Consider the following 24,573-nt stretch of genomic DNA (forward strand, 5'->3'; position numbering starts at 1 on the left):
TTTCTATAGTACGGGGTTCACACACATCGTCGAAAGGAGCGTAATCGATCGGACTACGTGAACGACTCCATTTGGTGCAGCATCACTTGCTCGTTTGTGTCGTATTTTCTCTTGAAAATTGTGTGGTTCTGTGTTTCGTGAGCGAAAATGGTGAAAATGGAACATGATGTAAGTACAAAATTATACAAACATTTTATTTTTTATTCTTGATTATTAACTTGATTTTATATATTTTCTTCGCGACATGAAATTATACGAAGTATTCGTCTCTTGTTCCTTTCTTTTATGTATTTTAATGTTATATTAGAATGCATCATTTCTTTCTTCGATTTCGTTAGAAATTTCTTTGCAAGGACATTTATTTTTGTCGAATAATTCAATAATCAACTTATTTTCAGATATTTCATATTTTTCTTACTATTCTGCAAATATATATACAAAATTTACATAACATCGATGTATATCCTTCAATGTATTTATAATCCATTGACATGAATTTTTCATAAAAATTAATTACCGACTAGAATTCTCCTTAATTATTACTGGAAATATAATTTCGTTAAATTACTATAATGTGAAGGCTATAACAGTATTTCTTCGCTCGAAGTGATAAATTATATTTGCTTTTACATAACTATACACTTTTATACGATTCTTATTAACGTTACTGTTATGTAATGTAAACATTAAATATTACTTATTAAAATGAAATATTTTCCCTATAAACTGATAAGTAAATTATGAGTTTCTCCATTATGAGTTTTATCCGAGTTTAGCGTACCCACGCTACGCCATTTTGAAAGCGTCTTTGAAACTATGATTTTTCATTTATACATTTTTTTTCTAGGATATAAACATTTGTTTTCTAGGATAAACATAAAAATATTCGTATTATTGCGATTGTAGTAAAAAAAAAAAAGTTCTTTATAAGTACTTTTTCATCCATTCGTAATCCTAACCAAAAATATTTTCTTTTCATATTAATTTTTCGAAGATAAATTCAAAATGTATGTTTCATATATAGTATGCTTAAACGTGATTAACATTATTTTAGGATGGTAAGAATGAACCTGAACATGTTCGGAAATTGTTCATTGGGGGCCTAGATTATAGAACTACAGATGATTCATTAAAAAAGCATTTTGAGCAATGGGGTGAAATCGTAGATGTAGTTGTTATGAAAGATCCTAAAACCAAACGCTCCAGGGGGTTTGGTTTTATTACTTATTCACGTGCTCATATGGTAGATGACGCTCAAAATGCAAGGTACGTATTATAATATAAGTTCAATAGTTCCAATCTTTATAGCTTTGTGTAATTACTTAGTTATAATATTTTATAGACCACATAGAGTTGATGGTCGAGTAGTAGAACCTAAAAGAGCTGTGCCGAGACAAGAAATTGGTACACCTAAAGCTGTAACAGTAAAAAAATTATTTGTCGGTGCTTTAAAGGATGATCATGAGGAAGAAGATCTCAGACAATATTTCCAAAGTTATGGAAGTATAAATTCAATTAGCATTGTTACAGACAAAGAAACAGGGAAAAAACGTGGATTTGGTTTTGTCGAGTTTGATGATTATGATCCTGTTGATAAAATTTGCCTTCAGCGTAACCATCAGATACGTGGAAAACAAGTTGATGTCAAAAAGGTAAACATCAGCTGTTTAATATATTAAGTAAATTAAATATATGAACTTTTTATTGTATATGATTTTAATTTTCTCTTTCTCTATTTCTATTTTATTATATGAATTTTCTAACAGGCCTTGAGTAGAGCAGAAATGGCATCTGCTAGTGGAGGAGATGGTGGTGGCGGTGGTGGAAGCAGAGGAGGACAAGGTGTTGGAAGAGGACCACGTGGTGGAAATCAGGGTGGAGGCAATTGGGGAGGCCGTGGAAGTGGTGGAGGTGGTGGAGATTGGAATAATGGTGGTAATCAAGGTGGTTATGGTGGAGGTAATCAAGGAGGTTGGGGAGGTAACGGCCCATGGGAAAACCAGAATCAAGGTAAAGGTTCGCAGAAAAAAAAATTATTTTACTACACTATTATAAAACTTTATTTCATATTTTGTATTAGATGTTAAAACTTGTCTGTAAGTTGAACTCAAGTTATATAATTACAAATAAAAAGTTTTGAACTATAAAATAAAGCTATAATTAAATGATATTATTTCTAATTTAGAATTTACTTTTTAAGGTGGAGGATGGGGTGGCCAAGGCGGTCAAGGTGGTTACAACAGTGGTGGAAACTGGAGTAATGATAATTTTGGAGGAGGATATCAACAAGGCTATGGTGGTGGACCAGTACGAAATAATTTCAACTCTGGAGGCAGACCAGCACCCTACGGTATTAATATGGGTCCTAGTGGCCGACAGTCTGGAGACTCGAGATGGCTACCGCCCTTTGGTGGACAAGGTTGCTTCCCTCCTTCTCAAACGCCAACGCGTCTGCCACGCATCTTGAGTAACTGAGTGCTTTTGATATCTCACACTTAGTATAATCGTCTCATAATGTAAAATTTATATACACATGTCTGTTACACAGATCATATATCTGATATGATAATAAGACTTAAGTTACACAAGTTGCGTCGGCATAAACATCGAAATTTATGATTGATTTTAATTACAAATAATTTTATATCCTACTATTAAGAATCCACTTCCCTTGTACTGGATTGTGTGGATATAATTTTATAAACATTGGATAGCATGGTGGGATTTATGCTAACTATATTGCCAAATAAGTACTAACATTTATTACACATTTCTGTTTATATATTTATAGTTTGTCAAAATTTAATAATTTGAGCATATTGATATATTTAAGAGAAAAGACATTAGGCGCGATGTTGCAGTGAGAAGGAGCGCCTTTGTCCACTCTCTCTCTGCTATCCTAGGATATTTATTTAATCAATATTCCCAAAGTACGAGTATTGACTTTGTAAGGAAAAGATAGATAAAGAAAAAAAAGAAAATATCAGTAACTTTTTCCAGAAACATTCACCTTGACTAAAATTAACAATCCATAATGGTTATATAATTACAAAAAAAACTTGAGACTTTTGGGATCACGTTTGTTAGTTCTATTTTATATACTGTATAATTTTACTAATATTTTTATTTTATTATGTTTACAGGTCCTATGGGTGGAGGTAACTCAGGAGGTGGTGGAGGTTATGGAAATCAAGGAGGCTATGGTGGCAATTCTCTTGGCGGTGGAAATATGGGTGGCGGCGGAGGTGGAGGTGGTGGTAGAAGATACTAAAGTTTCTGTCACACAACTAGCTCTCTCATTCATTCTCCCTCACATGGTAAGCATGATTATATTTTTTGTTAACCTTTTTTCTTAAATCGTTTTATTTTTTCTTTTCTGAAAACTGTTACCTGTAGTGCAGGTAAACTCCTTGCTTCTTCTGAATAAACCATATCCATATCGATGTGTACTTCATCTCTATTTAGATATATTTAAGGTGTCTTATATTTCGTTTAATCACTAAAAATATTTAGAGAAATTTGAAATATTTTTGAAATAAAATGAAACAAAGTGCAGTATGTAGAAATTGTCAGAAGGGTTAACTGTCATGCACAAATATAATATATTTATATTATTATGAATATGTAGGATGTAAGGTATTGAAAGGCACAATGGAAGACAGTTTATCAGATTTAAGTAGCATATAGTTTCTATTTTAATATTTTAATTTAGGGCAAATCTATCACTAGAGCAGGTATTTAGTAAAAATATTTATTTTAGTTGTCAAATTTAATTTCACTTTAATTCAAAAATTCTTGAAGCAGTACTTAATAAAATTAAACAGAACAATTATTTAATTAAATTTTGTTGCTACTATTCAAATTTAATAAGAAATTTATAAAATTGGCTATCTCCATACAAAATACATGTACTATATATATCCACTTCTTTCAGAAAATATATTGGATGTATGAACATTTAATTTCATGCTTCTATTTTATTATTTTCTATATTCTGGTTTTATATCATTTCTTTTTTATAATTATTGTATAATATAAGTTGTCTCTTCTTAATTCTCATTATTTATTTTTGTGCAGTGTATAGATATTTGGTTGCATTCTTTAAGTATGTACCTTTTCTGTTATGATCATGAAGTTTTAATGCATATAAATTAAAAGAAGTGTTTTGTTCCCTTTCACATAACACTTTAGCGCAAAACTTATAGACCTTTACAATTTCTGGGACTTTTCAGTCATTGCAACTAACAGATTTATGACTTTTAAACCTCAGGTGAACCTACTACTTGTCTTCTAGTCGCCAGTACTTCTGTACTGTTTAGTAGTGGAGCAGGCAGGGCTATAAGGCTAGAGACAAGACCAGGCAGGACAATCAGGATACAGGACAGAGAAGCATCATCTGTTAGCTTGCAGTGAGGGAGGCTTATGCCTGTATTTGTTTCGGTATCTAGCACCTACCACATCCCCTACACATTCAACTCATCATGTGAAATTGTTGCATCATATTTCTTAGGCAGTGTCAGCACATGTTGACTGGCACATATAATACTTATTAGAAGAGGCAATGATTATTTGTTTAATCACAATTACCACCCATAAAAGACTCGTGTATTGGAATAGTTAAGAACTGAATCTTTTTCTGATTGACGGTATATCTATACCATGCAACCTGATTAATTGCATATTACTTTGTTACATTCATTTCTGCGGTGTATTAGATAATGTTTGTGTAGGATAACATTGTGGACATTGAAAAGCTCAACTGACCCTCATGACGAAAAAATAGTTTATTTACAAATAATAGGTTTTACTATTTTGATCGTACGTTTTGGGTAAAAAAAAATGCAATTTTTATTATTTAGGTAGAAATTTTTGATGCAAGAGAAAATATATGAAAGAATATTGATAAAGTTTTAATAGCAGTTAAAGTAGGCAATTAAGAAAAAGCATAGCGTCAGTCAGCATTTTATAGGTTACTTAGATTAACCAATTATTGATTAAGTTGTAATGTTTTAAGAGCTAGCTAATAAAACTGACCAGAACCTTTTCCACGTCACTCTTTAATTTATGAAACAACGAAAAATCGATCAGCAGCATAGGTTAAGTCAGAGGTACAAAAATTATAGCTGTGAGGATTGCAGAGAACAGGAAAGTATAGACAGATGAAGACAGATAGTATACCGGCGGAAAGATTTAAATATCATGTATGATAGAAAAGATTGTTGTACTTTTGTCAACTGCGTAGAAAATGAAGGCACCAATGAGTGTTTTATATTTATGTGTAAAGACAGTATTAAATAATTTGTATATACGAAAAAACCTATTATCAATTTTGTTTAATTTTAATGCGTAATTAAGATTCATATGGATTTATAGCTGAAGGGATACGTTATATTTTTGTTCGTGAAAGTAGTTATAACGTGACTAATACAGAGTTATGATAAATTGAAAGAATATTATATAAAATTCATATTGCTATTAAAAAGTGGTAGGAAAAATATTTTTATAGTTTTACATAGGTTGACAATTTAGATAATTCTTTCATTTTGAAAGATAATATGCCCTTATTTGATTAAAATAGGAATTTTATTCTGTATCTCTATACTTACCAGAAAAGGAACAGAAAAGAAGTGGTTAGTATTATATCATATTAATTATAATGTTACTCTTATCCAAATTGAAAACCTATTTTCATAAATTAAGGATATTCAGGAGATATAATTTAGATTTTATTTCAATATTTTTCGTATCCCTCTCAAGTAAATCCACAACCAAGGTTGAGAAGTAAAATCAGTGTTGTACTAAATAAATATAATTGATATACATGATGCTTTTATACACAGAAATTTAGGCTAATAATATATATCTCATTAGCTGTTTTATAATTTAGAAGATAATACCCAATAATTAATAACCAAACCCTTTTTTTTTTACCTGATATATCTCGTACCTATTTTATTTTATATTTTCAAGTATTCTTCAGTTAGAAAATTATTCCAAAATTATTAACTGTTTAGTCTTTTATTTAGTCTAATTCTATATTTAAATATTAAACAAACATATGTTATAGTCGTAGATCATCCCAATTATTTAATTAACCGTGCAACACTGATTATGATATTAGTATGTGTGTCCATAGTGTAGTTCAGTGTTAAAATGCAGCTTATTAAAAGTTTTGTACTTAAATTTGAAATCAATGCTAAAGTTTAGCAATGTCTACTAGTCTGTAAGTTTATTTACCTGCCTTACAGTCACTTTTATAGTGATCAGGTTTTGCTGTCATATATCATTATTAATGGTAAGTGGAATGTGACTGTTAGGTAAAGCTGTGTTATACAGGAAAACTGTGTTGTTAGATTTGATAGGTAGTGTGTCGTATAGTATCCGCATAAAATTCATGAAAGTAAAGAGTAGTAAACATAGCTAGACTTTTTTGATGGATCTTTAGTGTGGCTGATTAGAAGCATGAATACAATGAAGAAACTAAAAAGCAGGCAGGTAGCTGAACTAAAGGATTCTGACCTCTGCAGCAGACTAGACCTTGCTAGGATATTTGCTAGCCTCTGTAGTGCAACCACAGGTAGGAATTCAAGAATCATCTGTTTAGATATATATATATAGGGAATTGAAAGGTAAATTGTGTATGCATGATATTTATAATGTTTAGTGGTACTCTGATTAAGTATCCATTTTTTTTTCTTTTTCTATTATAAAAATAAAAATTATGGTTGTTTTATGGATACAGTTAGGACTGATATTAAAGAATATTATTTCTATTCACTGCACATGATAATGTTTTTCTTTATTTCCAAGCAATGAACTTTTAAGCATTAATCGGTTGTAATACAAATTGTTAAAAAATGATAGCTAGTTTTCTAAAGACACGAATGTTATTCTTATTAGTTCTTATCAACGTGCACTGTAAATAAATCTACTGACTTTAGACATTTCTATAATTTTAAGTTTTCGAACATGTTCAATAGTATTTCATAACAAAGGATGTTTTATCCTATGTAAGAAATATAATATTTTTATTAAATTAGGTATAAAAGACAAAATCATTTTAAGTTTAAAAATATACGAGATCGTGTACATGCACTCGCATTATTTAAATATCGATGAAGTAAAATAAACGTGATAAGTACTTTATTTTTATCCTGTTCGCAAAGTCTATTTAGTGGTTTTTTTGTAAATTGCTTTTCTATACATGTCTATATATTTCTAAAGGGGGAAAAAAATCATGGTTAGTTTAAATTGGACATTAATTGGACAGCGCATTGATAAAATAGATAAAAAATGATCAAGAAGATTTTGCGGACAATATAAAGTACCATAAACTGATTATATTTATTATGCATATTTATATTTGTCTCCTTTCAGGACATTCAACATGACAGGCATGGCCTTTTTTCTTTTTCTTCTTTTTTGTCCTTTTTTTACATATTCACTATATTTCTTTTGTTAATAATTAACATGTCACCCATTTATATGTGAGGTTTTAATAAAATACCTTTCATAAATTTTTTTTTAATATGCAGAGCATTTACTACAATATTCGAAAGGTGTTTTACGAATATCCTCACATTATTGCATTAATAATTTTATATATTATGTAAGTTTAACTTGAAAGTAAGTTCTGCAACCACGCAAATGCTAAATTTATAGCTCGATGCTGTATTATGTTCGCACAATAACAAATTTTTGTTTCATTTTATCTAAATACTTTGATATCATACAGTTTGAAGATCTCAATAACTTTTTGAAGATTCATTCAATTAGTTAAAAAAAAAATGGAAGGTCTACAATTTTTTATTTTTCTTTTTTTTACATTATACACTATTTATATAAATGTCTCAATCACTATCGCAAGTAGAATTGTAGTCAGTTTGTTTAATCAAAGTAATTTCGATATATATCGAAGAAAAAAAAATTGGTATAATATGTTCAGTACTGTGACACATTGGTGTATGTATAGAAAAGTATGAAAAAAAGTAATTTTCATCTTATCTCGCTACTTTATTTTGCTTTCCTTGTATTAATTGCTGTCTTTCGTTTTCATTAATTTCTGGTTTACCATTGGACTGGTACTCCAAGACCGCATCGTGCCTCTTTCCGCTACTCCCCAGAGTCAGCCGTCGTTGGAGGTAAGTTAAAGTAAGTTGTAATTAATTATTAATTAATTAATTTTAAGCAATATAAATAATTCTAACATTATCCAAATAGTGCAGTAGTTTGATCTGTTTTATGGAACCAGTTTTTAATACTTATACATATTGTATATATTGAAATAACAATTAAATATATAAAGTATCTATTCTTGTAATTTATGTATATATTTTTATTAATATCATAGAAAAAGAAATAATCCATAGTTGATGAGAATATTTCGTAAGTAAATTTTGGTACACGTAATTTAATTAAATTTTCTTTCGTTATCTGTAACTCCATAAAACAGATTTTTTTAATTAACATTTATTCTTAATCATGGCTACATAATATTTCGTATAAAAAAAAATTATACATGTCTCTTCCATGAGATTAAATAAAGTTTCTTTCAGTCTCCTCGTGTGTTTATTCATCGAAACCTAAGGACATTATAGTCTGTAAGCTATGCCTTGTACATAACACAAAATAATAATAATTTTTTAACACAATGTAAAGTCGGTTGTTTACATGTAAAGATGTCGATGATAATATATAATACTTTCAGTACAGGCATAGATGTACGACAAAAATGTATTCTGATCCTTTCTTTAATCCTTCAGAATTGTATCATTTTTATTAAAGAATATTATTTTATAATTTGATAGGAAATTGGTTCTATAATAAATAATGAATTTATTGAAATGTTTTATACATTCTCTTTTGTCATTAATTTTTCGAAACAAATCGAATTTTTTTGTAGCTTTTTAGATATCGATATATACGAACGAAAATTGGATTACAAAATAGAAATAATTTTTATAATAAAGAAATGTGTGTTCGTTTGTAGATATACAAGATACATTTACTTTTATCTTACGATTATAAACAAGAAATTAATTATGATTCACGCATACGCACGCATACCGATTTAAAAATATATTTACAATAATAAATATATTATAAATGAATGATAATTAGCGATATATTAAAAAAAAGAATTCTCTATGATCAACTTAACAACGAAGAATTTCTTTCGAGGCTCGTATTCTTTGGTTTGAAGAATGATCAAATTTATCGATTAATACACGTTCCCTGGACATTACACATATTACAAATATTTCATACACGATAATACAATTAATATAGTTATACACGCGATCGATTATTAACCATTGTTAAATGGAATATCGACGAGAATATAATAGCGAAATCTGAATAAACGTTTTATCTGTGTGAGATTTGCTATCTCGTGCATAAATTGTCCCCGATTATAGCAAAACTGTATATTAGACCTTTCTATACTAAACGAAGATCGATCTTCTATTTAAATTGGTGATGTGACAGTAGACGGATTATCAGACATTTCGCTTCCACTACTGCTGCTGCATTGAGGTTGGTCTATCGAAGAACTTATGGTAGTAACGTGTGTGGATGCACACGAATGTGCAGCGGATGATCCAAAAGCGTCTTTATAAAGACACAGTCTGCAGAAATTACCGCTTCCATAAATGGGCAAATTTACGAAGCCGCTGGAAACAGCAAAGTTTCTGAAAGAAAATTCAAAATAAAACTAAATATAGCCTTGTAAGTCTTCTAGTTTAGTTTTCACGAATTTAACTTAAACGATGAATCGCGTGTAAAACTCACTTTCGTGCTCTTTACGATTATATATTATTTTTAATAGAGAGATATGATCTTTACATTCCAAGGTATTTATTTTATTGTTGTATTTTTTTATATTTCTTTTTTTTTCGAAGCAGAAACGATTACGTTGAAATCTGTACCGAATCTTTCATTCATTTCAAATACACATGAAACGTTCACTGAAATAGAGAATCCAAATGAAAATCTTATTTTTAGAAAGAGAGATAAGAAGGATTCTCGTGGAAGTGAATTCTTCAATGAAAATACAGAGGAAAGCTTGGAATAGAGCCGTGATGTGGCCATGGGAAAGATAAGATGCGCGAAATTCAATAACAATAGCGAGAGCATGTCGGCCCTTCAAAGCATATGGTACTTCCCGCAGCGGCAGCAGCTTCCACAGTGCTTCGCTACGGTGCATCTAGCTAAATCATTATCTTGTCAGGGTTGATGTATTGCTCCTACGATATGGTCATTACCACGGTCATTAGCACAGCTGCGGCGAAGCGCCAGACAAGATACTTAAATCGTACGATTCTTCTCGATATTAGGATTTAACGTTTTATATCATCCTCGCAAGTTTTTTTTTTCTTAATTAATTGTGTAAGATTCGAATTTTAATCAAATTTCAATTAGAACTTTTCCTTTCCACGTATTTTATGAAATATAAAATGCTGTTATCTTTTGTTGATAAACCAATACTTGTATATTTTTTTATCAAATCATTTTCGCAACTCCTACAGGTTCGTTTAATATTTGAACAAATTGAAATATTGATATTTCCATACAAAATGATATCAGGTGCTAATATAAAATATACAAAAGAAAAATCTCTTTCTTTCTCCCTCAAAAAGACGGAAAGGACTATTTCTGCATCGAAATTTGATGAAAATATTACTCATTAAACGAGCCAGTATTTTTCCTCTATTCTTTGGTAATACGATAAAAAAAGTCTTCACAAGAAGTACAAAAACTTCTTTCCGGGCTATTCTTTTAAAGACTCGAAGAAACGTTTTTCGGCACGCGAGCGTGTAATCTCCCCCTTCTCGAAAGAGGCTATTTAGTGGTATATTCTATCGTATCAGGAATCAGTCCGTTGATTCGTAACTTCGAATCACAGTCAACCGGTCCCCTCTCGGCCTCCAACGAGGAGATCTCTCTCTTTCCCGGGTATTATTCAGCCAATGTGCACCTGATGCCATTAAAGTACTCGATGACGGTTCTTCTCGATAAGCCGAAGATAAACGCCTGGATAAACGCGCACGTACGGTTTATATACCAATAGATTTTCCGATCCACTTGGCTCGGCGATTCGTTCGTTCGTTCGTTCGTTCGTTCGACGGGAAAGCCATCCGTTAGTTCCCACGTACCTTTGACTACGACGAAGAAAAGGTAAAAGGACTCGAGTTATCCTAACTTTTGTTAGTCCTCGAATCGAGGGATGAAAGATATATATCCTTCCGTGGAATCAACAGGAAGCTTTACGATCGAAGGAATTTTTCGAGTGACAAATACGATCAAAAAGCTTGATACTAAAATGAATTTTAGAGACAAGATCATCTACCGGTATGCAAAGTAGCCACATTTTTTCTATTTACTCATTAATTTTGACCTGTTTTATTTTGTATCGGAATTGCATTCTAAATTGACATGCATCATGTTCGTCAACAGGACATTTAATTTGTACATAAATGTACACTTGAAAACAATTAATTATGAAAATCTTTTTCCAATGTAAATATCGAATCAAATACAAAATAATGAAACATTAAACTCACCGATATTGCTGATCCAATTGAGCTTTTTCGATTCTCTTGTCTTTGGCTCGACGATTCTGAAACCATATCTTGATCTGTGTTTCCGTCAATCTCAAAGAGGCTGCTAGTTCGAACCTTCGACCTCTCGATATGTATTCTCCTCTTCGATATTCAATTTCCAAACGCAATGTTTGTTCCCCGCTGAATGTTGTCCTCTGCCTTCTTGGTCGGCCTTCCTTTCTTCTACGACGTGCGACTGTATGTTGCGTGCAAATTCATAAGACGAATTTATTTATTTAAATAAAGTGATAAGAAAAACATATATTGTAATATAAAGAAAAGTATCCATTTATTTTCCGAAGTCTGTTATTTTGTGTTTAAAATCCTGATCATTTGTATTTAAGTTAATTTAGTCAATTTTTTACACACGTTATCAATAATTATTTCCATTTGCAATAACTTTTTATTTACTATTTCGAAATATATTAGGAACATCATATTAATTCATTTAAATCATTTTTTAATTATTATTTCGTCTAATAAAACATTAATTCATTCTGTATGTTATACGATATTAAATGTTTATATATATATTATTTATACTTTATTTATTAATGGTGTAACGATTGGAAGCAAATGGTAAATACCAAATAGATTCGAGATTTATTGTTGAAGGTACGCGTTTTATCCGGACACGACGGTAATCTGATGCCGTAACCGCAATCCATATTGTAGGATAATTAGGATGTGAGGGACAAATGATACCGGAAGTCAGATGCACGAGGCTTCGTACAATCTGGTTCAGGATGGAAATAGGATCCTAATTGCTCCTTGAACCCTACTCGACGGACCGCGTAGATGTTCGCACTTTAGAGAAAGGAGTGCTTACTAAGCGTTATCGTAAAACTCGTCCATCTTGAAATATCGAACAAAACCTTCTTTTTGCTTCACTTTTTTACAGAATCTGTACTTTACAAAATTTAATAATGATCATATTATGTACTGCAATATGTGTTAATTAATTTATATATAAATGATCTGTATCGTATTATTAGTTTTGAAAAGAACGGTTCAATAATGTTTCCGACATATGTTCGTAATTAATGGAAAACTTTAATTTCTGATTGTGTTATATATTTAATATACATACGTTAAAACAGTATCATACATTTATATTTTATATGTCGACGTAAATTTTCTTCACGGAGGAATAAATTTCATCTTTTATATGTACGTCGACTAGAACACGTTACATTATACCGGTAGGTTTACATTAATGAATATTACAGGAGAAACTGGAAGGAGCGAAGACCAAACGAAACGGATTTGACAATAACGATAACAACTTATCGCGCCTCGATGATTTCATTGTCATATGATTTATCTCTCCCTTTCTCTTCTCCTTCCCTCCTCTCTCTATCTCTCTTTCTCTCTCTCTCTCTTTCTCTCTCTCTATCTCTATCTATCTTTTGCTTTTTACTTTTACCTCTAAAACCCGCGTCAGAATAAAAGCGCGGTGATGACGGATATTATGTATTTTAAGAACACATTTTTCGAATGTTATATTTAAAAGAAGTGAAAAGTTATAGATATAGTTGGATGATTTTTAATGATTTTCTTGCATATTAATTTATATACATATTATATTATATACATATATATATGTGTATATAAATTATATATGTATATATATATGTGTGTGTCTGTGTGGATATAAATCAATGACGTTCAAGAATTTGCACATAGTAGTTTAATAAAAAATACTATTAGCGAGGAAAATGAAAATATAAATAAAACTGAGAAATAACCAGTGTAATAAAAATGTGTCTATTATTTAGAGATAATGATAACACCTCATTAATGAAACAGCAATATAACAATAATTTGATAAAATATTATTCGATAATATATTTGATTTGTTCCGAGTGACCAGGTATCTTTCGTGGCGCCTGTCGTGACAGCGGCTTAAGGCCAGAGGAGTGGAGTTGGTTTGAGGAAATATAGCAATGCATATTCTACATTGAGATTCGGCCAACTGCGTTTCGTAATCTCATCACAATATCGCCACGAGGTGGCGAAGCGGGATAAACCCTCCCCAATGTGTGCACGTATACGTGTGTATTTATTGTAACAACGACTCACAATGACGAAATCTCAGGCGAACAGTGAAATTTTTAAATCCATTTTCTTCCACCCTCTCTCTTTCTCTTTCTCTGTCTGTCTGCCTCTCTCTTTCTCTCTTCTTTTTATCTCTATTTCGTTTTCTGCGTATCTGTTAAATTTATTAACTAATTCTCGTTTTAAATCTTTTCCGTGCTATCTCTACGTTGAGAGCTTTGCCATATAAAACGACGGACATAATTATCGTTTAAGAATGATCTCATACGAATCTACGAAGAAAATAAAACCGTTTTTGATCTATTCATCAAAAAGATAGTATAAAATTTATCATCTAATATATCAAAAATTTTATCATTATTATCGATTCATCTACGATATAAACGTATTCCCCCCAAATTCATTGAGAATTTATCCGATCCATATAGAGTTCTCGATCTCTCTTCTGATTTTATTATAGAAGCATTCACAACGCGATATACGAGAGTATGCAGGTTTTGTTAGCAAGTGAATACGACGTGCACTTCCAAAGGTCCGAGGATTCGAAGTTTCCACGGTAAGCCGGGGACAGCCGTCTTTGCCGCAACAGGAATATACATACGCGTTTTGAATAAACGCATGTCCTATCGGCATAAGCAGATTTGACGAAGTCGCGTTATGATGAAGACACGCACGTCCGTTCTTCCTTCAACAACTACCATTCGAGTAAAGTATCTTCGACAAAGACTCTTCTCCGATAGTCCATACGGCTATCATTTCGATTCGTCTTTGACATTTATCGAATCTCGTGTTGTATTTCTTCGCTACGATTACTTCCTCTTGAACTCGTTATAATCGTGGTATAAGACGAACAATAGTTTTATTTGCCGTTCAAATAAATGTATGTTAACTAACTTTAATTGTTATATGAAATTCTTACTTTTGGTAAAATAAAATTTTGTTTCTCTTAAAAATCTCTTAACATTTGTATATTTTAAATTTATTCTATAAATGTAGATAGCTATATATATTTCTCGTTTTAAAATAATAATATGTAATATCTATATAAAAATGAATAGATATACATGATCGTTGACATTATACTCGTAAGATTTAGAATAATATTAGAAATTTGTTCATGACGTGACATTCAAAACGTGACTGTTGATATTGAAGGTATAAAAAAATACTTACGGAAGGCAGAGAATCCTTGCAAATGATGATCCGTTGCCGGATGATTTGTTAAGCCATGAAGATGCGGCGGAAGTACGGAAGGATGTGCGAGTTGCGTCAGGTGCAATGTGTGATTAGGGGTACCGGGAAAAAATGTGTGAGATAAAAAGGGTATTCCTAAGGTCGGTAACCGAGAATCCTTTTCGGATATTCTTGCATCATCTTGAGGTATTCTCAATCTTTCAGGATCTTGCGTTTTATTTTCTTCTTTCTCAATCGCTTCCGTTACGTTATTCGCCTGATACACACAAGATTTAAATACGAATTAATATTGATTCACGTTTTCATAAATAAATATATAAAAACGATATGTGTATACTTTATAAATTATAACATTTTTTATCATATTTAAATCATCAAAAATTTTATCGTAAATCAGACTATTTTCCAAATTTAATATATAGGATGTTCCAACTTTTATCTATGTGTAAATATTAAATTTAACAAAAAAAGTCTAAGACGTATTATGTTATCGAAAGAGGATCATATAGCTATATCCATTTTTTATTGCTTATAATTTTCGAAATTTCATGATGTTTTTTAGTGTTTTGATGAAAAGAACACAATTTTTTTAAAGTAAAATTTAATATTAACAAATACATATAAATGGTTTCGATTATATTTTTTGAATAAAAAAAATTTCTTTTCGGATAAAAAGAAATAAGAAAAATAACAAAAGAAAAAAGGTTTTAAGTAAAAAAATAAAGATACGCTTACTTGTATAACATCACCAAGAGGAGAGGAACGCAAGGTTTCCGAGCCAGAATTCGTGCTTTTTTCGCAGACGTTCACTCTTGTCGAAGATTCCAAATTTGTTCTTGATTTCGAGTCTTCCACTTCCTCATTCACTTTCTTCGTCGATTCTAAATGACCATAGATACGAGCGAAGAACCGTCGAGGGGATGACGGTCTTCCTGTTTTCGTCGACATTTAATTCACTACGGTAACGACGGGTTTTTCTTCGAGAATTCCAAAAGTATTGAATGAAATCCAAGAATCGATAGTGTGAAAGAATGACAGTAGTAGAAGAAAAGGACTATATTAAATCAACTGTATGTAATATCTATTTTTCTATGTATGTCAAAATTTCTGTTGCTTTTAAAAAGATCTGCTTTTTCTTTCTCTATCTTCTCATAAAAGTAGCACGTTTCATCATTCCTTTACTTCACGAATCCATTCTTCTCTGAACACTTCATAAATTCTATCACCATAAGCGAACCCTTTCCCATATAAAAAGATTTCCAACGAGGATCTATTTTCTCTCTCTTTTTACTTCTGTCATTTGAAATATATCTTTCTTAACGTTTGACCGCAAAAAATATAATAAAAAGGAATTATGCCGAAATCGATACCTCGGGTATGTCCAACTCGAAAAACGACGCGATTTCAAAAGCGAAAAACTTGTAAGAAAGTGGTTTAGTACGAGTTAACGCGCGCATCTGAATCACTTTGGTTGCACGTCCATTCTCTCACCTCGTGGTGCGTATCTCGATAGTAGAAGGGACTGTTCGTCGGTAACATTACTCTCCCTACTCTACTATGGGACTCCCCACCATCGATACTCCAGCCCCCATCCACTCTCGGCCTCCTTCTAATCCCCGTTGTCGTTCCTTGCACCGCCCCTTCTCTACGAAACGCTTTCGTATAGGTACAGTTTCTCCCCCTTGTATTAATGCTCACCGCACGATCCATAGTATAAGGTTTCAGCTTGAAGCGATCACGCTCGAGAAAATTGTTTCTCGCGTTAATTATCAATTATTCGTTTAATACAAATATAACTATCGCACGAATTTTATCTACCGAAAAAGTTCACGGTTACTTGATCGCTGGTTTTATTCGTACGGATTTACATCATTAAGTGAATTGTTTAAACAATAAAGTAACTTTCCGAAAGTTAAAATTTGTTCTAAACATCATATATGATTTTTAATGTGGAATATTTAAAATTACATATGTGAAATATTTTGTTTTCTTTGTTTTTTAATTTTATACTTTGTCATTCTTAAAAGAATTCGTTTTGTTAACAAAGGATATAAGCAATGGCAGGACAGAACGTAATATTTCAGAAGGAAATACGCTATTCGTATTGTTATCATCGATATGGATATTAGATCTCTTCCAATTAGATTTCTTTCATTTTTTAAAACTCCTTACCCTCGATACTTCGTCATCATTAGAACGGTTCACGAAGGGTGGCCTTTTATTCGTGAGAAGAAAATTGAAAAATTCTTCTCAACGTTTCACCGACGATAAAAGGGTGGTTGATTTGTAATTTCTTCGCGTCTTCGAAGAATCCTTTATTTAGATGCAGCTTGGTAATATCTTGCGTATTTACGGTCAACTGCACAATGAACAATTCATCGGCCGGCATTCTTTTCTCGTTCATTGATCGAGGGGATTCGTGGTTTCTTATTAACGATACTGTATCCTTTCATTCGTGGCTCTTTTATTTTTTTTTCTTGTAGATGAATGGTTTTTATATAAAAGCTGAATACATTATACATTCATCACGGAATCGCCGATATTTCGCGAGATGATATTGATATAAGAAAATTGTTCGATTTTTACGTTATTGTCTCGTTAAAAACTGAAAGAAAAGGAAAGAAAGAATTCCTCTGATCCAAAAAATGATACATAGAAAGATATTTCCTACTGTTCTCTCCATTTAATTAACAATAATTTTAACTTAATTTAATTACAGTAGCAGTTTACTTAAAATTAATCGAAACTATTTTGAATATCAGTAAGAAAAAAGAATCATCCTGTTATATAAACATAGATGCAGTGAGAAATTGATTTGTTTTTGATTTTAACGTTGAATATTCTATCCTTATGCGTATAAATGGAAAGTCATGATTACGATAGAGTTATTTTCAAATTTTTATTGAGTGGATAGAATTAGAGATAAATCATATATGATCGCTAGTAGTCATATCGATGATAAACAGAAAAAAGAATATTATTTTTCTTCACACGTATTGCTTTCTCTCAAACGAAATCAAGTTAAAACAGTGCAGAGAACGATATTAATTGTGACGTTGGTGGATGCAATCGATATGGGAGAGTAATAATCGTAATACAATAACAATGGAATATGAACAAAAGGTATCAGAGATCGTTGAGACGATATATATACTGTTCTTGGTTGTTACGATGTGCGCATGTCACTCGTTCAACGAATCCCTATTGGTTCTTTCCTAATTACATTGATTTCCGACGTATTCCCGATTGGTCCATGAATGAGCTACCATAACGTCGCATTGGCGACGGGTTAACCAGTGCAGATAATTTCTCGCACAAAGGTGAAACAATCCAATCCAATTTATATCGAATACATACAGAATATTTTTCTCTCTCTGTTTCTCTCTCTCTTTCTCTCTCGTATTTATTTCGTTAAACCACAGCATTGATGTTCTTCCCCATCGAATCATTTTCGATTTATCGAGCGTAAAACGTTGTTAGATCAAAGAAATAACATCGATTTTTCGAAACGTCGATGACTTTCTTGTAACAGCATTGCTTTTATCGTGTAACTGCGCTATTCAAAAAGAACGATCAGCGATGTATTCTTGAACGTTAAGAAGAAAAAAAAGAACAGTCGGTCTGAACACGCGTTGAATATCTCGAGGATCATCGAAGAACAGCTCGGATTTCTGATTTCTTGCGTAAAAAACTTACTAGCGTTCTTTTTGTAAAAGCCATGTTTCGTATATAATACTGTATAATTAATTATATGATTTTCAAAGTGAACATATTGAAAAATTGAATTCCATTGTAAATCACGATATGACCCGATTGCAAGAAACACGAAGTTCACCTTGTAGAAGTATCTTTAAAGATATTTCAAAAACAGAAAGAAGCAAAATTTTGTCAAAAATTTATTCAAAAAGTACTGGCAATTTAAGAACACCACAAGACTCACATTCTCGAGAGGATCGTAAGTCAGTCTTAATACGATTTTTATAACCTATTCAATCGAACGATATTTATCGAATATAGATCGATTTTTCGATAATGAATACTTGGAAGATCTTAACGAAGCATCTAATCTGATCAATCAGGATTCTGAAATACCGAAAGAACGGTGGATCGCGTTGGCTTTATTTTGTATACTAAGTTGCAGTCAGTGTTGCATATGGAATACCTGGGGTCCTATAACAGTACCCACGATGATAGCGTTTACCACTTGGCAAAAATATCACGTAGCTCTTTTATCCGATTGGGGCTGTATAACATATATTATTTTTTGTTTTCCTTGTTGTTGGTTTTTGTATAGAAAAGGTGAAAATTTATCTACATTTGTAATAATAGCTAAAAATTATAAAGATCAAGTTTATATAATTTGTTAAGATTAATTGTATTGTAATATTAGGCTTAGTAGCACCTATACGAGTGGCAGCGATCCTTTCAGCGTTAGCAGCCTTTGTCAGATGTTTTTCTTGTGACGAAACGATCTTCACTATGTAGGTACGCCGAGAAATCTAATGAAATGACTTTTATAAATATACAACTAACAGGATGCAATGTGTTATATGATGAATGTGGATACATCGTGTTATATCTATTCAGAACGGCACATATCGCGGCCATCTTAAATGGTCTGTCCGGGGTAATCATCGGTCCAGCTACAGCCCTGGTGTCTGCTGTTTGGTTCCCACGTGGAGAACGCACCACCGCAACCGGTGATAATCTCTTTAATATAATTAATATCGTAGTTCGCCCGTTGTTCTCCCTCGAAACAGTAAAACGAGAGATGGAATCTAATTTCAAGCGAAACGACGGCCTTCCATATTTCAGTTAACCGAAGAGAAAGTCATTATATATATCATAAAATGAATTTTACGTTTTCACGAGTCTCATCGATGGATAACGATCGATAGCCTAAATTGTGTCTTATTTGACGTAATATATAAAATAATTATCTACGATTAAAATATTATACAATTTTTCAGGTATATCTTCCGCTTGTAATCAATTTGGTATGGCCGTATCTTATTTGATAGGACCAGCTGTTGTAGATACAAAGATTCCGACTAACAGTACGATATTAAATGAAAAGACTAGAATCCTGAGAATGTACTCTCGTAAGGAACGTTATTATTATCGTTCACCGAGACGAGCTACGTTTGATACAAGATTATCTTCGAATAATAATCATCTTCAAACGGTTCTTCGTGTACAAATCATGTCGCTAATGAGAATCGGTAATAAATTTTATCCATTATTATTAATGCTTCTAAATAATATAATATCAGTTATTGTTTTTTATTATTTCAGAATTTGTGGTTCAATCCCTCATCGTAGTTGGAATCCTATCATTTTTTCCAAACCATTCTACCTCTATCGATCCTGTAGATGTGTCTTCTCGCTTAACTCTGATAGATTCCATCTTACTTCTTCTCAAGTAATTAAGTGTTTATTCTTTTCCTTTTTAATTCATATGACGTTATTATTGTTATTATTAATTTTTTTTTTATTTAAAAAGAAAAAAATTTTGTTTCCAAAATTTGATTTAATAAATCTCCGTACATACGTCAGATCATTATTTGTATTATAAATGTGATTACGATTGTTTGTCGTAATGAAAAAATTGAATAATTTTATCAAACAAATTATAAAATCGATTGCAAATTCAAAAAATATGTTCTTATACTTATATATTGATATACCGTTTCAAGTCCCTTTGGCGCAGAGGATAGCGCGTTGGACTTCTAATCCAAAGGTCGTGGGTTCGATCCCCACAAGGGATGGTTCTTTTTTTTGGAAAGAATTATTTCCTTTTGTTTTTATTATAATATTTTTAATTAATGTCTAATACGAATATTGAAATTTAAATAATAATATTTTTTGTTTTTTTTTTATTTTTACATAAGAAAGAAGAATATGTGGCAATTATGTTTAGCAGCTGCGTTTAGTCAAGGTGTGACCGGACCATGGCTTAGTATGATTACTGTAACATTCGATTCAATGGTTACACAAGTAAATTTACTTACTTTTTCAAAATTTTTTCTTTGTATGTAATAAAATTGATTATAATGTTATAACAGAATTTGTTATAACATGACTGTTATAATATGTGTGTATATATATATATATATATATATATATATATACACATGTGTGTGTGTGTTATATCTGAATACACAGGTGGAAGCTGATAAGCTTGCTTTTTGGACTATCATTTTTGGCAGCGTTATTAGTTTGGTAGCTTCTCGAGTAGCCGATATTTTTCAAGGTCATCTCAGGACCGGTCTTTATATATTGCTAATGATATCCGTTGTAATGTTTCTCTGGATTTTATTGCTTGAAAATCGAATCTTAATATTTCGTAAGGAAGAACTTTACGCTGCTGTAATATTTGGAATATCGGCCAGCTGGTCCACTCCCGCATTGTTCCTTGAACTTGCTTCTGAAATGGCATTTCCTGTTTCGGAAGCCATCGTAGGCGGATATATGATCTTCATGGCAAACTTGATAGGAACTCTATTTTACTTTTCTTATTTTATACCTGAAATTGGTATGTGAGATATAATGATATTGGATGCTGATAAAGAAGTACATATAGACAAAAAAATATATGTATTTCTTTTTCTTCAATACAGGTGATCGATGTTCTACATATTGCGTTTTTGGAAGTTTATTAATCGCAACTATTCTCGTAATTTATGTGAAAGAAGAATACAATCGTACGAAATCAGAGTAAGTATATTAACGGACAATATTATTTTGAATATATATATTCAAACATATTATGTAATAAAATACTGTTAAATATTATTAATCTTTATTATATAATAGGATTAATAAAACCTATAGAAATGAGAATGATAACCAAGAAAGGAAGATCAGAAAAAAATAGTAAAGGAAAAAGAATTACTACATGTATTTGAAGAGTGATAATATTCTCAGTTCCATAAATCTTATTCGTTTGAGAAAAAAGGATTCGTGAAGAAATATTTTGATTTAAATATTTATATAGATGTTGCAACTATATATTGTGATATATATTAGTTTCATGATATATTATTAAATTTTATATTAAAATACATCTTTCTTTGATTTAAATAGAATTATCGACTAGATGGCAGTATGATTCAATGCTATAAATTCAGTCGGTAACAATCAGTATCAAGTTTTACGAGTTCTTGTATTGACAGAATACTTAATGGTCAAATTAGTTTAAAATTTTTATTTTAATATACGAAAAAAAGATCGCCCTTAAATTAAAATTTTATCATCCGGGTACGTACATCGCATTTTTTCTCAGAGAATAATTCAACGAAAAAATTCAATGTCAAAGAATTCTTTGGGATAGAAACCAATTGCTTTTTCAGGTTATTGTTTAAAAGTATATTAATTTGTATAATTATATTAATAAAATAAAATCGCGATTTAGAATCAGTGTTCAATTTTCAAAACTTTTCGGTCGCTGTAGTACATGAGAAAACAAGAATTATTGTTATATTCCTGTTAAAACCATTTGTTCGCCATGCTTAATCATGTCGAGGGCGAAAGGTTCAAATAAGCACGAATATTATTAGCTAAGGATTCATCGGTTGGATTAATTAATTGTGCAATTAGTGAGCATTTTTTTCTTTATATTTGCTCGTAATGCTAGTGTGAGATCGGATATCTATATACGATTTCGTCAGAAAAGCATGTGATTTAGCTCGTGCATTGTTCGTAACTTAGTCTATATAATCGTGATTCACCTCGATATATCAATATGGATGTAGTAAAAAATGAACAAGAAGAGAAGCGCAACGGATACATCCTGGAAAACAAATGGTGGATTATTATCTTGTACTTTAATTAAAATAATATGTGCTGAAACGAACGTTTTGCTATTTTTTAAATATAAATTGTAGGCAGGCAGGTAGCATACATTTTTCTGTGTGATTGTGTATTTAATTTTAAGCTGGTAGGACTAGAAAAGACGAATAAGAGAATACTCTATAGCAATGGTTAAGGCTTAAAGCAAACAAGAGGCTAAACGCCGAAGAGGCCCCTACAAACTATGGCTCAAGAGGGCAACTATCAACGACGAGTCATTTTTTTAGGGGATTATAATACGTTTCTTTAATAATAGCTCGTAGTCCCACCATATTTTCTTACCACGTTGTCATTTTGGTAATCAGTATTAATTGTTATAATTGGAGATGGTAGGGCATTCCACCTCTTAGTACATAAAGTTACGAAATTATAATTTTCCTATGTTTCTCCAATAAAATATTTCAGAATTTTCTTATATTCAGTTCGTCTATCTCAGTACTATCAAATATGGAAAATTTAAGTACTCTAATGTTTAGTTACAATTATAATAAAGAGATTTTGGCATTTACGCGAGATAAGTAGCCATTCACCCGGAAGTACTATAATATTACAAGTACTACCGACCCAGGTTCCATCACGTGGAGATTGCTACATGTGGCAACCCAGGGACTCTACTCGAGCACAATATTTCGATACTGAAAGAAGGAGACCCGCACAGTAGCCCACGCCTACGAGCAACATTCATGAGATCCACCCGATACAAACTACAATAATTAATTTTGAATAATTATTTCAATTATTGGATAGCAATTTTTTAAGAATATTGAAACATGCAGCCATCCGCCCGGTAATACTTGCGTTTTACGATTATATGTATAATTTAGTTACAGACTTTAAATATAATTAAGACATAGATTTCGATATATCGCAAGTATTACCGACCCAGGTCCCACCGCTTGGAGGTTGCTGCATCAGGGGACCCACGAGCTAACGGGGACTCTACTCTCTAAGATCCGCGAGACCGGCGTGAACAAATAATCGCCGAACAAATAAAACGAAGTCCCCGGTAGGACTTTTAATCGCGCTCGGACAATCACGTGAATGTCCGAATGACTCTACTATAAAATACGCATTACCGGCGTAATTTTATCTATATATCAAGCAAATAAATCTAAGTCCACGGTAGGACACTTAATTCGCGCCCGAACACTCACGTGGTGTTAGTACAACGGTAACTCTACTCTACAATACGCGTTCCCGGCGTTCGCGAGGTAACATGAGCGAACAGAGACATCGAGTCCGCAACGGTATCCTACTAGGGATGACGTTGAGGCCGTCAGCCTCGGATGCCCACATCCCGCCTTTAAGCACGACCGTCCGTGCCTTTCGCATTTCGAACATTAAAACGAGGTCCACGGTAGGACCTTTAATCGCGCCCGAACACTCACGTGAGCGTAAGAATAACGGTGACTCTACTCTAATTCGCGGTCCCGCGGGGTTGCATACACCTCACCATGGACTCAGGTGACTATAGATATAAGGTGGGTCAGTCAACGGACTGAACATCCTTACAAATAGCCATAGACCATCCTCCTCAGTAGCACATAGACCGTCTCACTCTACAGTCATCCGATGACCGTATCACGACCGGTCATTTATTCGGTTTTAGCAATCAAACGAAGTCCATTATCGTAGGACTTTTAATCTCGCCCGGGAACACCACGCCTGTGCCCGCCGACACACGCGCAAATGTTCTTTCTATCTTACCCGTATTCCCGTCTAACAATCGAATATGAAACAAACCATTCGACGATACATTGAACCTGCGCCGATGTATCGAAATCAGTGAAGAACAGAAGAAGAGGAAGAGAAAGAGAAGAAAAGGAAGCCGGAACGTGCGCGCATGTTCAAACGACAGAACTCGAAAAGA

At 32.2% G+C, this 24,573-nt stretch overlaps 3 protein-coding genes and 1 non-coding gene across 12 annotated transcripts; 3 read left to right on the top strand and 1 right to left on the bottom strand.

The window, feature by feature from the left end:
* The first annotated feature begins 1 nt into the window (after position 1).
* Positions 2-8,559, top strand: LOC127065415 (heterogeneous nuclear ribonucleoprotein A1, A2/B1 homolog). 4 transcript variants are annotated; one of them, XM_050997718.1, is made up of 7 exons: positions 2-168; positions 1,055-1,266; positions 1,343-1,652; positions 1,767-2,016; positions 2,201-2,419; positions 3,144-3,317; positions 8,092-8,559. In XM_050997718.1, the coding sequence occupies exons 1-6, from the start codon at positions 148-150 to the stop codon at positions 3,269-3,271; spliced, it is 1,140 nt and encodes a 379-aa protein (XP_050853675.1). In that variant the 5' UTR covers positions 2-147; the 3' UTR covers positions 3,272-3,317; positions 8,092-8,559. The 4 variants fall into 4 exon arrangements, with proteins under 4 accessions (XP_050853675.1, XP_050853674.1, XP_050853677.1 ...); XM_050997717.1 differs by lacking the exon at positions 8,092-8,559 and adding an exon at positions 4,271-5,316; XM_050997720.1 differs by lacking the exon at positions 8,092-8,559 and adding an exon at positions 4,271-5,316 and having other exon boundaries at positions 2,201-2,350.
* Positions 8,560-8,696: 137 nt separating this feature from the next.
* Positions 8,697-16,753, bottom strand: LOC127065416 (homeobox protein rough-like). Of its 2 annotated transcripts, XM_050997721.1 has the most exons (4): positions 15,588-16,753; positions 14,832-15,108; positions 11,562-11,796; positions 8,697-9,689 (listed from the first exon to the last, which is right to left on the bottom strand). In XM_050997721.1, the coding sequence occupies exons 1-4, from the start codon at positions 15,798-15,800 to the stop codon at positions 9,467-9,469; spliced, it is 948 nt and encodes a 315-aa protein (XP_050853678.1). In that variant the 5' UTR covers positions 15,801-16,753; the 3' UTR covers positions 8,697-9,466. The 2 variants fall into 2 exon arrangements, 1 of the variants encoding a protein (XP_050853678.1); XR_007782040.1 differs by lacking the exons at positions 8,697-9,689; positions 14,832-15,108; positions 15,588-16,753 and adding an exon at positions 12,691-12,998 and having other exon boundaries at positions 11,665-11,796.
* Positions 16,754-18,264: 1,511 nt separating this feature from the next.
* LOC127065324 (solute carrier family 49 member 4-like) lies at positions 18,265-23,207 on the top strand. Of its 5 annotated transcripts, none has more exons than XM_050997498.1 (10): positions 18,265-18,807; positions 18,870-19,151; positions 19,243-19,333; positions 19,440-19,552; positions 19,823-20,074; positions 20,148-20,274; positions 20,744-20,849; positions 21,018-21,387; positions 21,473-21,569; positions 21,669-23,207. In XM_050997498.1, exons 1-10 carry the CDS (start codon positions 18,657-18,659, stop codon positions 21,727-21,729), a joined length of 1,650 nt encoding a protein of 549 aa, XP_050853455.1. In that variant the 5' UTR covers positions 18,265-18,656; the 3' UTR covers positions 21,730-23,207. The 5 variants fall into 5 exon arrangements, 4 of the variants coding, with proteins under 4 accessions (XP_050853455.1, XP_050853457.1, XP_050853456.1 ...); XM_050997499.1 differs by having other exon boundaries at positions 18,267-18,807; positions 21,204-21,387; XM_050997501.1 differs by having other exon boundaries at positions 18,716-18,807; positions 18,932-19,151.
* Trnar-ucu (transfer RNA arginine (anticodon UCU)) lies at positions 20,548-20,620 on the top strand. The gene has a single exon. It is a non-coding gene; the product is annotated as a tRNA-Arg (tRNA).
* Positions 23,208-24,573: the final 1,366 nt, after the last annotated feature.

Source organism: Vespula vulgaris, chromosome 7 (genome assembly GCF_905475345.1).
Source record: "Vespula vulgaris chromosome 7, iyVesVulg1.1, whole genome shotgun sequence".
NCBI lineage: Eukaryota > Metazoa > Arthropoda > Insecta > Hymenoptera > Vespidae > Vespula > Vespula vulgaris.

Coding starts and splice junctions, on each gene's coding strand:
- LOC127065415 (XM_050997718.1), top strand. CDS start 148: ATGGTGAAAATGGAACATGAT. Junction 1,653..1,766: donor AACAAGTTGATGTCAAAAAG/GTAAACATCAGC, acceptor ATTTTCTAACAG/GCCTTGAGTAGAGCAGAAAT. Junction 2,017..2,200: donor AAACCAGAATCAAGGTAAAG/GTTCGCAGAAAA, acceptor TTACTTTTTAAG/GTGGAGGATGGGGTGGCCAA.
- LOC127065324 (XM_050997498.1), top strand. CDS start 18,657: ATGACCCGATTGCAAGAAACACGAAGTTCACCTTGTAGAAGTATCTTT. Junction 19,152..19,242: donor TTGGTTTTTGTATAGAAAAG/GTGAAAATTTAT, acceptor TTGTAATATTAG/GCTTAGTAGCACCTATACGA. Junction 20,075..20,147: donor CATGTCGCTAATGAGAATCG/GTAATAAATTTT, acceptor TTATTATTTCAG/AATTTGTGGTTCAATCCCTC.
- LOC127065416 (XM_050997721.1), bottom strand. CDS start 15,800: ATGTCGACGAAAACAGGAAGACCGTCATCCCCTCGACGGTTCTTCGCT. Junction 11,797..14,831: donor GCAAGGATTCTCTGCCTTCC/GTAAGTATTTTT, acceptor CGCAACATACAG/TCGCACGTCGTAGAAGAAAG. Junction 9,690..11,561: donor CAATTGGATCAGCAATATCG/GTGAGTTTAATG, acceptor ATTTTCTTTCAG/AAACTTTGCTGTTTCCAGCG.